The sequence below is a fragment of the Salvelinus fontinalis genome, chromosome 39 (genome assembly GCF_029448725.1).
Source record: "Salvelinus fontinalis isolate EN_2023a chromosome 39, ASM2944872v1, whole genome shotgun sequence".
Classification (NCBI taxonomy): domain Eukaryota; kingdom Metazoa; phylum Chordata; class Actinopteri; order Salmoniformes; family Salmonidae; genus Salvelinus; species Salvelinus fontinalis.
The window spans coordinates 3,587,666-3,601,542 of record NC_074703.1 but is presented as its reverse complement, the minus strand read 5'-3'; the positions used below and the strand labels follow the sequence as shown (position 1 = coordinate 3,601,542).

The window sequence follows — 13,877 nt, the reverse complement described above, 5'->3', positions numbered from 1 at the left end:
CTATAGATGAAACAACTATCATGGGTTGTTAGGGGAGATCTAAAGATGCAACAACTATCATGGGTTGTTAGGGGAGATCTAAAGATACAACAACTATCATGGGTTGTTGGGGAGATCTAAAGATACAACAACTATCATGGGTTGTAAGGGGAGATCTAAAGATACAACAACTATCATGGGTTGTTAGGGGAGATCTAAAGATACAACAACTATCATGGGTTGTTAGGGGAGATCTAAAGATACAACAACTATCATGGGTTGTTAGGGGAGATCTAAAGATACAACAACTATCATGGGTTGTTAGGGGAGATCTAAAGATACAACAACTATCATGGGTTGTTAGGGGAGATCTATAGATACAACAACTATCATGGGTTGTTAGGGGAGATCTAAAGATACAACAACTATCATGGGTTGATGATATGACCAGGATATTGCCTTTGGCTGCTGGACAATGAAAGAAAGTTGATTTGGAAACCAATAGATCATGATAGAAATGCTGGTATTTGTATTTATTATGGATCCCCATGATCCTGCCAAAGCAGCAGCTACTCTTCCTGGGGTCCAGCAAAATTAAGGCAGTTTATACCATTTTAAAACGTTACAATACATTCACAGATTTCACAACACACTGTGTTCCCTCAGGCCCCAACTGGTTTCAAAGGCATCAGAGGAAATGTTTCTACAAATCATTCCCTCAACATTTCTATGGTCTGATTTGGCTATTTTGAAACAAGGTAGTAAAAAGTCAGGATGTGGCCCAGAAGTTAATTGACAGCATGCCAGGGCGGATTGCAGAGATCTTGAAAAAGAAGTGTCAACACTGCAAATATTGACTCTTTGCATTAACTTCATGTAATTGTCAATAAAACACTTATGAAACGCTTGTAATTATACTTCAGTATCCCATAGTAACATCTGACAAAAATATCTAAAGATACTGAAGCAGCAAACTTTGTGAAAATGAATATTTGTGTCATTCTAAAATCTTTTGGCCATGACTGTACACTGAGATCGAGGCTAATGGGATCCCGGGTGAGAAGATGGCGCGGGAAGACGGCGCGGGAAGACGGCGCGGGAAGACGGCGCGGGAAGGAATAGCAGCAGTTTTACGGGCGTCCAACCAGCTGCGCTATTCTGTTTTTTTTCACATCATTTGTAACTGAAGTCTCTAGATTTTGCTGCATGAAGTAGAGTATCTCATGATAAGCTGTAGACCACACATTTGGCAAGTCTGACCATAATTCCATCCTCCTGATTCCTGCTTACAAACAAAAACTGAAGCAGGAAGTACCACTGACTCGGTCAATAAAGAAGAGGTCAGATGATGCAGATGCTAAGCTACAGTTTTTCTAGCACAGACGGGAATATGTTCCGGGATTCCTCCAATGGCATTGAGGAGTATAGCACATCAGTGTAGTGACTATCACAGTGCTACTTCATATTAACTTCCAGTGTAGTGACTATCACAGTGCTACTTCATATTAACTTCCAGTGTAGTGACTGACTATCACAGGGCTACTTCATATTAACTTCCAGTGTAGTGACTATCACAGTGCTACTTCATATTAACTTCCAGTGTAGTGACTATCACAGTGCTACTTCATATTAACTTCCAGTGTAGTGACTATCACAGTGCTACTTCATATTAACTTCCAGTGTAGTGACTATCACAGTGCTACTTCATATTAACTTCCAGTGTAGTGACTATCACAGTGTTACTTCATATTAACTTCCAGTGTAGTGACTATCACAGTGCTACTTCATATTAACTTCCAGTGTAGTGACTATCACAGTGCTACTTCATATTAACTTCCAGTGTAGTGACTATCACAGTCCTACTTCATATTAACTTCCAGTGTAGTGACTATCACAGTCCTACTTCATATTAACTTCCAGTGTAGTGACTATCACAGTGCTACTTCATATTAACTTCCAGTGTAGTGACTATCACAGTGCTACTTCATATTAACTTCCAGTGTAGTGACTGACTATCACAGGGCTACTTCATATTAACTTCCAGTGTAGTGACTATCACAGTGCTACTTCATATTAACTTCCAGTGTAGTGACTATCACAGTGCTACTTCATATTAACTTCCAGTGTAGTGACTGACTATCACAGGGCTACTTCATATTAACTTCCAGTGTAGTGACTATCACAGCGCTACTTCATATTAACTTCCAGTGTAGTGACTATCACAGTGCTACTTCATATTAACTTCCAGTGTAGTGACTATCAAAGTGCTACTTCATATTAACTTCCAGTATAGTGACTATCACAGTGCTACTTCATATTAACTTCCAGTGTAGTGACTATCACAGTGCTACTTCATATTAACTTCCAGTGTAGTGACTATCACAGGGCTACTTCATATTAACTTCCAGTGCAGTGACTATCACAGTGCTACTTCATATTAACTTCCAGTGTAGTGACTATCACAGTGCTACTTCATATTAACTTCCAGTGTAGTGACTATCACAGGGCTACTTCATATTAGCTTCAAGTGTAGTGAGTATCACAGTGCTACTTCATATTAACTTCCAGTGTAGTGACTATCACAGTGCTACTTCATATTAACTTCCAGTGTAGTGACTGACTATCACAGTGCTACTTCATATTAACTTCCAGTGTAGTGACTATCACAGGGCTACTTCATATTAACTTCCAGTGTAGTGACTGACTATCACAAGGCTACTTCATATTAACTTCCAGTGTAGTGACTTTCACAGTGCTACTTCATATTAACTTCCAGTGTAGTGACTGACTATCACAGGGCTACTTCATATTAACTTCCAGTGTAGTGACTATCACAGTGCTACTTCATATTAACTTCCAGTGTAGTGACTATCACAGTGCTACTTCATATTAACTTCCAGTGTAGTGACTGACTATCACAGGGCTACTTCATATTAACTTCCAGTGTAGTGACTATCACAGTGCTACTTCATATTAACTTCCAGTGTAGTGACTATCACAGCGCTACTTCATATTAACTTCCAGTGTAGTGACTATCACAGTGCTACTTCATATTAACTTCCAGTGTAGTGACTATCAAAGTGCTACTTCATATTAACTTCCAGTATAGTGACTATCACAGTGCTACTTCATATTAACTTCCAGTGTAGTGACTATCACAGTGCTACTTCATATTAACTTCCAGTGTAGTGACTATCACAGGGCTACTTCATATTAACTTCCAGTGTAGTGACTATCACAGTACTACTTCATATTAACTTCCAGTGTAGTGACTATCACAGTGCTACTTCATATTAACTTCCAGTGTAGTGACTATCACAGTGCTACTTCATATTAACTTCCAGTGTAGTGACTGACTATCACAGTGCTACTTCATATTAACTTCCAGTGTAGTGACTGACTATCACAGTGCTACTTCATATTAACTTCCAGTGTAGTGACTGACTATCACAATGCTACTTCATATTAACTTCCAGTGTAGTGACTGACTATCACAGTGCTACTTCATATTAACTTCCAGTGTAGTGACTATCACAGGGCTACTTCATATTAACTTCCAGTGTAGTGACTGACTATCACAGTGCTACTTCATATTAACTTCCAGTGTAGTGACTATCACAGTGCTACTTCATATTAACTTCCAGTGTAGTGACTATCACAGTGCTACTTCATATTAACTTCCAGTGTAGTGACTATCACAGGGCTACTTCATATTAACTTCCAGTGTAGTGACTATCACAGTGCTACTTCATTTTAACTTCCAGTGTAGTGACTATCACAGTGCTACTTCATATTAACTTCCAGTGTAGTGACTGACTATCACAGGGCTACTTCATATTAACTTCCAGTGTAGTGACTGACTATCACAGTGCTACTTCATATTAACTCCCAGTGTAGTGACTATCACAGTGCTACTTCATATTAACTTCCAGTGTAGTGACTATCACAGGGCTACTTCATATTAACTTCCAGTGTAGTGACTATCACAGTGCTACTTCATATTAACTTCCAGTGTAGTGACTGACTATCACAGTGCTACTTCATATTAACTTCCAGTGTAGTGACTATCACAGTGCTACTTCATATTAACTTCCAGTGTAGTGACTATCACAGTGCTACTTCATATTAACTTCCAGTGTAGTGACTGACTATCACAGGGCTACTTCATATTAACTTCCAGTGTAGTGACTATCACAGTGCTACTTCATATTAACTCCCAGTGTAGTGACTATCACAGTGCTACTTCATATTAAGTTCCAGTGTAGTGACTATCACAGTGCTACTTCATATTAACTTCCAGTGTAGTGACAATCACAGTGCTACTTCATATTAACTTCCAGTGTAGTGACTATCACAGTGCTACTTCATATTAACTTCCAGTGTAGTGACTATCACAGTGCTACTTCATATTAACTTCCAGTGTAGTGACTGACTATCACAGGGCTACATCATATTAACTTCCAGTGTAGTGACTATCACAGTGCTACTTCATATTAACTTCCAGTGTAGTGACTATCACAGTGCTACTTCATATTAACTTCCAGTGTAGTGACTGACTATCACAGGGCTACTTCATATTAACTTCCAGTGTAGTGACTATCACAGGGCTACTTCATATTAACTTCCAGTGTAGTGACTATCACAGGGCTACTTCATATTAACTTCCAGTGTAGTGACTATCACAGTGCTACTTCATATTAACTTCCAGTGTAGTGACTATCACAGGGCTACTTCATATTAACTTCCAGTGTAGTGACTATCACAGTGCTACTTCATATTAACTTCCAGTGTAGTGACTATCACAGTGCTACTTCATATTAACTTCCAGTGTAGTGACTGACTATCACAGTGCTACTTCATATTAACTTCCAGTGTAGTGACTGACTATCACAGTGCTACTTCATATTAACTTCCAGTGTAGTGACTATCACAGGGCTACTTCATATTAACTTCCAGTGTAGTGACTGACTATCACAGTGCTACTTCATATTAACTTCCAGTGTAGTGACTATCACAGTGCTACTTCATATTAACTTCCAGTGTAGTGACTATCACAGTGCTACTTCATATTAACTTCCAGTGTAGTGACTGACTATCACAGTCCTACTTCATATTAACTTCCAGTGTAGTGACTATCACAGTGCTACTTCATATTAACTTCCAGTGTAGTGACTATCACAGGGCTACTTCATATTAACTTCCAGTGTAGTGACTATCACAGTGCTACTTCATATTAACTTCCAGTGTAGTGACTATCACAGCGCTACTTCATATTAACTTCCAGTGTAGTGACTACCACAGTGCTATTTCATATTAACTTCCAGTGTAGTGACTATCACAGGGCTACTTCATACCAGACGGATTTCTGCCTGCTTGAACGGCAATAGCTCAGATACACATGAAAACATTAAATGGGAAACGATAGAACATCCCTAAGAGAGGCACAACAACAATATAACATTAAAAATGGGTGAATCTTTCCTTTATTGCATCAGAATGTGTGTGTGCGCTCCAATGTCATCACTTACATTTATAATGACAGAGAACTTTCCCATTCCACTCAGGATGTTGTACCAGATTCCTACAGAGAGAGAGAGAACACAGTTGTGAGAGAAGAGTGGAGGGGTGTGGATCGGTGTGCGTCTTTGCGAAGAGGGCGTGTTACCGATGTCTTTGGCTTGGACAGCGTCCGGTCGTCGCAGCTCGGTGACAAACTTCTTGGCATCGAGGCGGATCTCGATCACGTTGTTGAGGAGAGCGAAGAGAGGAGCCAGAGGGAACGACGCGACAAACAGAGACACGAAACCAAACTGGATAACTGGGGAGAGAACACACACAAAGGGTTAGCTGAGAGGAACAACATGAGGAAGTGTCTGGAACAAGTCATTATCTTATCTGGTAGTCCTCTGCAACACAACAACAAACAGCTGGAGGGCAGGGTGTTCCAGACATACACCAGCTGATGATAAACACACCAACAAACAGCTGGAGGGTAGAGGACCCACCCTGAGTTCAGGACCTAGCAGGAGACCCACCCTGAGTTCAGGACCTAGTAGAGGACCCACCCTGAGTTCAGGACCTAGCAGGAGACCCACCCTGAGTTCAGGACCTAGCAGGAGACCCACCCTGAGTTCAGGACCTAGCAGGAGACCCACCCTGAGTTCAGGACCTAGCAGGAGACCCACCCTGAGTTCAGGACCTAGTAGAGGACCCACCCTGAGTTCAGGACCTAGCAGGAGACCCACCCTGAGTTCAGGACCTAGCAGGAGACCCACCCTGAGTTCAGGACCTAGCAGGAGACCCACCCTGAGTTCGGGACCTAGCAGGAGACCCACCCTGAGTTTAGGACCTAGCAGGAGACCCACCCTGAGTTCAGGACCTAGCTGGAGACCCACCCTGAGTTCAGGACCTAGCAGGAGACCCACCCTGAGTTCAGGACCTAGCAGGAGACCCACCCTGAGTTCAGGACCTAGCAGGGGACCCACCCTGAGTTCAGGACCTAGCAGGGGACCCACCCTGAGTTCAGGACCTAGCAGGGGACCCACCCTGAGTTCAGGACCTAGCAGGAGACCCACCCTGAGTTCAGGACCTAGCAGGGGACCCACCCTGAGTTCAGGATCTAGCTGGAGACCCACCCTGAGTTCAGGATCTAGCTGGAGACCCACCCTGAGTTCAGGACCTAGCAGGAGACCCACCCTGAGTTCAGGACCTAGCAGGAGACCCACCCTGAGTTCAGGACCTAGCAGGAAACCCACCCTGAGTTTAGGACCTAGCGGGGGACCCACCCTGAGTTCAGGACCTAGCTGGAGACCCACTCTGAGTTCAGGACCTAGCAGGGGACCCACCCTGAGTTCAGGACCTAGCTGGAGACCCACCCTGAGTTCAGGACCTAGCTGGAGACCCACCCTGAGTTCAGGATAGCAGATGCTTAATATGAGTCTGGAAGAGTCTAACCAGAGACCTAGGTATTTGTATGTGTCCACATATTCTAAGTCAAAACAGTCCAGAGTAGTAATGCTGGACGGGCAGGCAGCGAAAGGTTGAAGAATATGCATTTAGTTTTACTTGCATTTAAGAGCAGTTGGAGGCCACAGAAGGAGAGTTGTATGGCATTGATGCTAGTCTGGAGGTTAGTTAACACAGTGTCCAAAGGGCCAGAAGTATCCCCCTTTGAAGAGGGGGATGACCACGGCAGCTTTCCAGTCCTTGGGGATCTCAGACGATACAAGAAAGAGGTTGAACAGGCTAGTAATAGGGGTTGCAACAATTGCGGTGGATAATTTTAGAAAGAGAGGGTCCAGATTGTCTAGCCCAGCTGATTTGTAGGGGTCCAGATTTTGCAACTCTTTCAGAACATCAGCTATCTGGATTTGGGTGAAGGAGAAATGGGGGAGGTTTGGGAAAGTTGCTGTGTGCTGTGGGGGGATGCAGGGCTGTTGACCGGGGTTGGGGTAGCCAGGTGGAAAGCATGGCCAGCCGTAGAAAAATGCTTATTGAAATTCTCAATTATCGTGGATTTATCGGTGGTGACAGTGTTTCCTAGCCTCAGTGCAGTGGGCAGCTGGGAGGAGGTGCTCTTATTCTCCATGGACTTTAGTGTCCCACAACTTTTTGGAGCTTGTGCTACAGGATGCACATTTCTGTTTGAAAAAGCCAGCCTTTGCTTTGTGTATATTTGTTCCTAACTTCCCTGAAAAGCTGCAAATCACAGGGGCTATTCAATGCTAATGCAGTTCGCCACAGGATGTTTTTGTGCTGGTCAAAGACAGTCAGGTCTGGAGTGAACCAAGGGACACATCTATTCTTAGTTCTACATTTTTTGAATGGGGCATGCTCATTTAAGATGGTGAGGAAATCACTTTTAAAGAATAACCAGGCATCCTCTACTGACGGAATGAGGTCAATATCCTTCCAGGATACCCAGGCCAGGTCGATTAGAAAGGCCTGCTCGCTGAAGTGTTTTAGGGAGCGTTTGATAGTGATGAGGGGTGGCCGTTTGACTGCAGACCCATTACGGACGCAGGCAATGAGGCAGTGATCGCTGAGATCCTGGTTGAAGACAGCAGAGGTGTATTTAGAGGGAAGGTTGGTCAGGATGACATCTATGAGGATGCCCGTGTTTACAAATTTGGGGTTGTACCTAGTAGGTTCATTGATAATTTGTGTGAGATTGAGGGCATCTAGCTTATATTGTAGGACGGCCGGGGTGTTAAGCATGTCCCAGTTTAGGTCACCTAACAGTACGAGCTCTGAAGATAGATGGGGGCAATCAATTCACATATGGTGTCCAGGGCAGAGCTGGGGGCAGAAGGTGGTCTATAACAAGCGGCAACGGTGAGAGATTTGTTTCTGGAAAGCTGGACATTTAGAAGTAGAAGTTTGAATTGTTTGGGTCCAGACCTGGACAGTATGACAGAACACTGCGTACGATCTCTGCAGTAGATTGCAACTCCGCCCCCTTTGGCAGTTCTTATCTTGTCGGAAAATGTTATAGTTAGGTCTAGAAATGTCAGGGTTTTTATTGGCCTTCCTAAGCCAGGATTCAGACACGGACATCTGGGTTGGCAGAGTGTGCTAAAGCAGTGAGTAAAACAAACTTAGGGAGGAGGCTTCTAATGTTGCATGCATGAAACCAAGGCTTTTACGGTTATAGAAGTCAACACATGAGAGTGTCTGGGGAAATGGGGGTGGAGCTAGTCACTGCAGATCCTGGATTAACCTCTACATCACCAGAGGAACAGTGGAGGAGTAGGATAAGGGTACGGCTAAAGGCTATAAGAAATGGCCACTCGGATAGCAGCTAGCTAGCTCCAGGCTAATTGGTTCTTGCTTCGGGACAGAGACGTTAGCCAGGCGGTAGCCACTCGGATAGCAGCTAGCTAGCTCCAGGCTAATTGGCGCTTGCTTTGGGACAGAGATGTTAGCCAGGAGTGGCCACTCGGATAGCAGCTAGCTAGCTGCGATGATCCAGGTGAAAAGGTTCATAGCTTGCGGTAGGAAACAGGAGATGTGGTAGAGAAGAAGTCCGATACGCTCTGGGTTGAATCCCGCTGTGCAGACTGGCAGGAGTTGACCAGGCTAAGGATAGCTGATGACCGCTAGCATTGGCTAGCTGACTACTAGCTAGTAGCTAGTTAGCTGGCTAGCTTCTGTTGGGGGTTACGGTTCTGAAGTAATGAAAATAGCAGATCCATACCACATTGGGTGAGGCAGGTTGCAGGAGAGCATGTTGAAACTGAGGTTAAAAATATAAAAATATATACGAAATATATACGAAGGAAAAACAGATATATACACGGGACACGACAAGACAAAGACATCTGAACTGCTACGCCATCTTGGATCTGGGATGAGGACAGTGATAAAGTAATCTACAGTACTACAGCACTACTGTAAGTGTACCAAGCCTAATTTTTATTTTATTTTTTATTTTACCTTTTTTTAACTAGGCAAGTCAGTTAAGAACAAATTCTTATTTTCAATGAAGGCCTAGGAACAGTGGGTTAACTGCCTTGTTCAGGGGCAGAACGACAGATTTGTACCTTGTCAGCTCGGGGATTTGAACTTCCAACATTTCGGTTACTAGTCCAATGCTCTAACCACTAGGTTACCCTGCTACCCTAAGAGAGAGGCAGGGTGGTATGGTCTCCGTCCAGGTAACAGGGTGGTATGGTCTCCGTCCAGGTAACAGGGTGGTATGGTCTCCGTCCAGGTAACAGGGTGGTATGGTCTCCGTCCAGGTAACAGGGTGGTATGGTCTCCGTCCAGGTAACAGGGTGGTATGGTCTCCGTCCAGGTAACAGGGTGGTATGGTCTCCGTCCAGGTAACAGGGTGGTATGGTCTCCGTCCAGGTAACAGGGTGGTATGGTCTCCGTCCAGGTAACAGGGTGGTATGGTCTCTGTCCAGGTAACAGGGTGGTATGGTCTCCGTCCAGGTAACAGGGTGGTATGGTCTCCGTCCAGGTAACAGGGTGGTATGGTCTCCGTCCAGGTAACAGGGTGGTATGGTCTCCGTCCAGGTAACAGGGTGGTATGGTCTCCGTCCAGGTAACAGGGTGGTATGGTCTCCGTCCAGGTAACAGGGTGGTATGGTCTCCGTCCAGGTAACAGGGTGGTATGGTCTCCGTCCAGGTAACAGGGTGGTATGGTCTCTGTCCAGGTAACAGGGTGGTATGGTCTCTGTCCAGGTAACAGGGTGGTATGGTCTCTGTCCAGGTAACAGGGTGGTATGGTCTCTGTCCAAGTAACAGGGTGGTATGGTCTCTGTCCAGGTAACAGGGTGGTATGGTCTCTGTCCAGGTAACAGGGTGGTATGGTCTCTGTCCAGGTAACAGGGTGGTATGGTCTCTGTCCAGGTAACAGGGTGGTATGGTCTCTGTCCAGGTAACAGGGTGGTATGGTCTCTGTCCAGGTAACAGGGTGGTATGGTCTCTGCCCAGGTAACAGGGTGGTATGGTCTCTGTCCAGGTAACAGGGTGGTATGGTCTCTGTCCAGGTAACAGGGTGGTATGGTCTCTGTCCAGGTAACAGGGTGGTATGGTCTTTGTCCAGGTAACAGGGTGGTATGGTCTCTGTCCAGGTAACAGGGTGGTATGGTCTCTGTCCAGGTAACAGGGTGGTATGGTCTCTGTCCAGGTAACAGGGTGGTATGGTCTCTGTCCAGGTAACAGGGTGGTATGGTCTCTGTCCAGGTGTCTAGTTAATTATCTGACCTCCTCACCTCTGTAAACCACACCTGTCTGTATGTCCCTCCTCACCTCTGTAAACCACACCTGTCTGTATGTCCCTCCTCACCTCTGTAAACCACACCTGTCTGTATGTCCCTCCTCACCTCTGTAAGCCACACCCGTCTGTATGTCCCTCCTCACCTCTGTAAACCACACCTGTCTGTATGTCCCTCCTCACCTCTGTAAACCACACCTGTCTGTATGTCCCTCACCTCTGAAAACCACACCTGTCTGTATGTCCCTCCTCACCTCTGAAAACCACACCCGTCTGTATGTCCCTCCTCACCTCTGAAAACCACACCCGTCTGTATGTCCCTCCTCACCTCTGTAAACCACACCTGTCTGTATGTCCCTCCTCACCTCTGTAAACCACACCTGTCTGTATGTCCCTCCTCACCTCTGTAAACCACACCTGTCTGTATGTCCCTCCTCACCTCTGTAAACCACACCCGTCTATGTCCCTCCTCACCTCTGTAAACCACACCTGTCTGTATGTCCCTCCTCACCTCTGTAAACCACACCTGTCTGTATGTCCCTCCTCACCTCTGTAAACCACACCCGTCTATGTCCCTCCTCACCTCTGTAAACCACACCTGTCTGTATGTCCCTCCTCACCTCTGTAAACCACACCTGTCTGTATGTCCCTCCTCACCTCTGTAAACCACACCTGTCTGTATGTCCCTCACCTCTTTAAACCACACCCGTCTATGTCCCTCCTCACCTCTGTAAACCACACCCGTCTGTATGTCCCTCCTCACCTCTGTAAACCACACCTGTCTGTATGTCCCTCCTCACCTCTGTAAACCACACCTGTCTGTATGTCCCTCCTCACCTCTGTAAACCACACCTGTCTGTATGTCCCTCCTCACCTCTGTAAACCACACCTGTCTGTATGTCCCTCCTCACCTCTGTAAACCACACCTGTCTGTATGTCCCTCCTCACCTCTGTAAACCACACCTGTCTGTATGTCCCTCCTCACCTCTGTAAACCACACCTGTCTGTATGTCCCTCCTCACCTCTGTAAACCACACCTGTCTGTATGTCCCTCCTCACCTCTGTAAACCACACCTGTCTGTATGTCCCTCCTCACCTCTGTAAACCACACCTGTCTGTATGTCCCTCCTCACCTCTGTAAACCACACCTGTCTGTATATACTCACTCATCTCCATGTACTCTGTTATCTACTGTCACTATATACTCACTCATCTCCATGTACTCTGTTATCTACTGTTACTATATACTCACTCATCTCCATGTACTCTGTTCTCTACTGTTACTATATACTCACTCATCTCCATATACTCTGTTATCTACTGTCACTATATACTCCCTCATCTCCATCTACTCTGTTCTCTACTGTTACTATATACTCACTCATCTCCATGTACTCTGTTATCTACTGTTACTATATACTCCCTCATCTCCATGTACTCTGTTATCTACTGTTACTATATACTCCCTCATCTCCATCTACTCTGTTATCTACTGTTACTATATACTCCCTCATCTCCATGTACTCTGTTATCTACTGTTACTATATACTCCCTCATCTCCATGTACTCTGTTATCTACTGTTACTATATACTCACTCATCTCCATATACTCTGTTATCTACTGTCACTATATACTCCCTCATCTCCATCTACTCTGTTCTCTACTGTTACTATATACTCACTCATCTCCATGTACTCTGTTATCTACTGTTACTATATACTCCCTCATCTCCATGTACTCTGTTATCTACTGTTACTATATACTCCCTCATCTCCATCTACTCTGTTATCTACTGTTACTATATACTCCCTCATCTCCATGTACTCTGTTATCTACTGTTACTATATACTCCCTCATCTCCATGTACTCTGTTATCTACTGTTACTATATACTCACTCATCTCCATGTACTCGGGGGTCAGTCCTTCGAAGGGGACCAGGGTGTAGTCCAGGTTCCACTGTTGAGGAGGTCTGGTACGCTGCTCCTCTCTTTCCTCCAATGAAATCCCCTTATCCTTCCATGCTCGGATCAACTTCTTCAACTTACTGACGAGGGAGAGAGAGAAGGAGAGATGGAGAGAAAAGGAGAGATGGAGTCAGAGAGAAAGACAGAACCATGAAACTCGATGACATCAAGACACTATAGGACACTATGAGCCACTATGAGCCACCATGAGTCACCATGAGTCACCACGAGTCACCACGAGTCACCATGAGTCACCATGAGTCACCATGAGTCACCATGAGTCACCATGAGTCACCATGAGCCCCAGTGAAGCAGCAGAGAGTAATAGAACTTCCTAACATTCAAATATTTAGTAAGACACTATGAGCCACTATGAGTCCCTATGCGCCACTATGAACCACTATGAGCCCCAGTGAAGCAGCACAGAGTAATAGAGAACGTCCTACCATTAAAATATTTAATAAGACACTATGAGTCACCATGAGTCACCATGAGTCACCATGAGCCCCAGTGAAGCAGCACAGAGTAATAGAGAACTTCCTAACATTCAAATATTTAATAAGACACTATGAGTCACCATGAACAACAATGAGCCACTATGAACAACAATGGGCCACTAAGAACCACTATGAGCCACTATGCGCCACTATGAACCACTATGAACCACTATGAGTCACTATGCGCCACTATGCGCCACTATGAACCACTATGAATCACTATGCGCCACTATGAACCACTATGAGTCACTATGCGCCACTATGAACAACAATGAGCCACTATGAACAACAATGAGCCACTATGAACAACAATGAGCCACTATGAACCACTATGAGTCACTATGCGCCACTATGAACCACTATGAGTCACTATGCGCCACTATGAACCACTATGAATCACTATGCGCCACTATGAACAACAATGAGCCACTATGAACAACAATGAGCCACTATGAGCCACTACGAACCACTATGAGCCACTATGAGCCACTATGAGCCACAATGAGTCACTATGCGCCACTATGCGCCACTATGAACCACTATGAACCACTATGAACCACTATGAGCCACTATGAGCCACTATGAACCACTATGAACCACTATGAGCCACTATGAGCCACTATGCGCCACTATGCGCCACTATGCGCCACTATGAGCCACTATGCGCCACTATGAGCCACTATGAGCCACTATGCACCACTATGAGCCACTA

General features: G+C 45.0%; 1 protein-coding gene across 1 annotated transcript in view; it reads right to left on the bottom strand.

Annotated features, from left to right (window-relative positions):
- The window catches only part of ano2b (anoctamin 2b), a gene marked incomplete at its 5' end in the record, with an annotated part of 119,668 nt that overhangs the window by 38,990 nt on the left and 66,801 nt on the right, over window positions 1–13,877 (bottom strand). Inside the window, 3 exons of the mRNA XM_055905278.1 lie at window positions 5,508–5,560; window positions 5,645–5,797; window positions 12,600–12,748. Coding sequence (XP_055761253.1) covers window positions 5,508–5,560; window positions 5,645–5,797; window positions 12,600–12,748 — 355 coding nt within the window. The remainder of the gene's footprint in view (window positions 1–5,507; window positions 5,561–5,644; window positions 5,798–12,599; window positions 12,749–13,877) is intronic.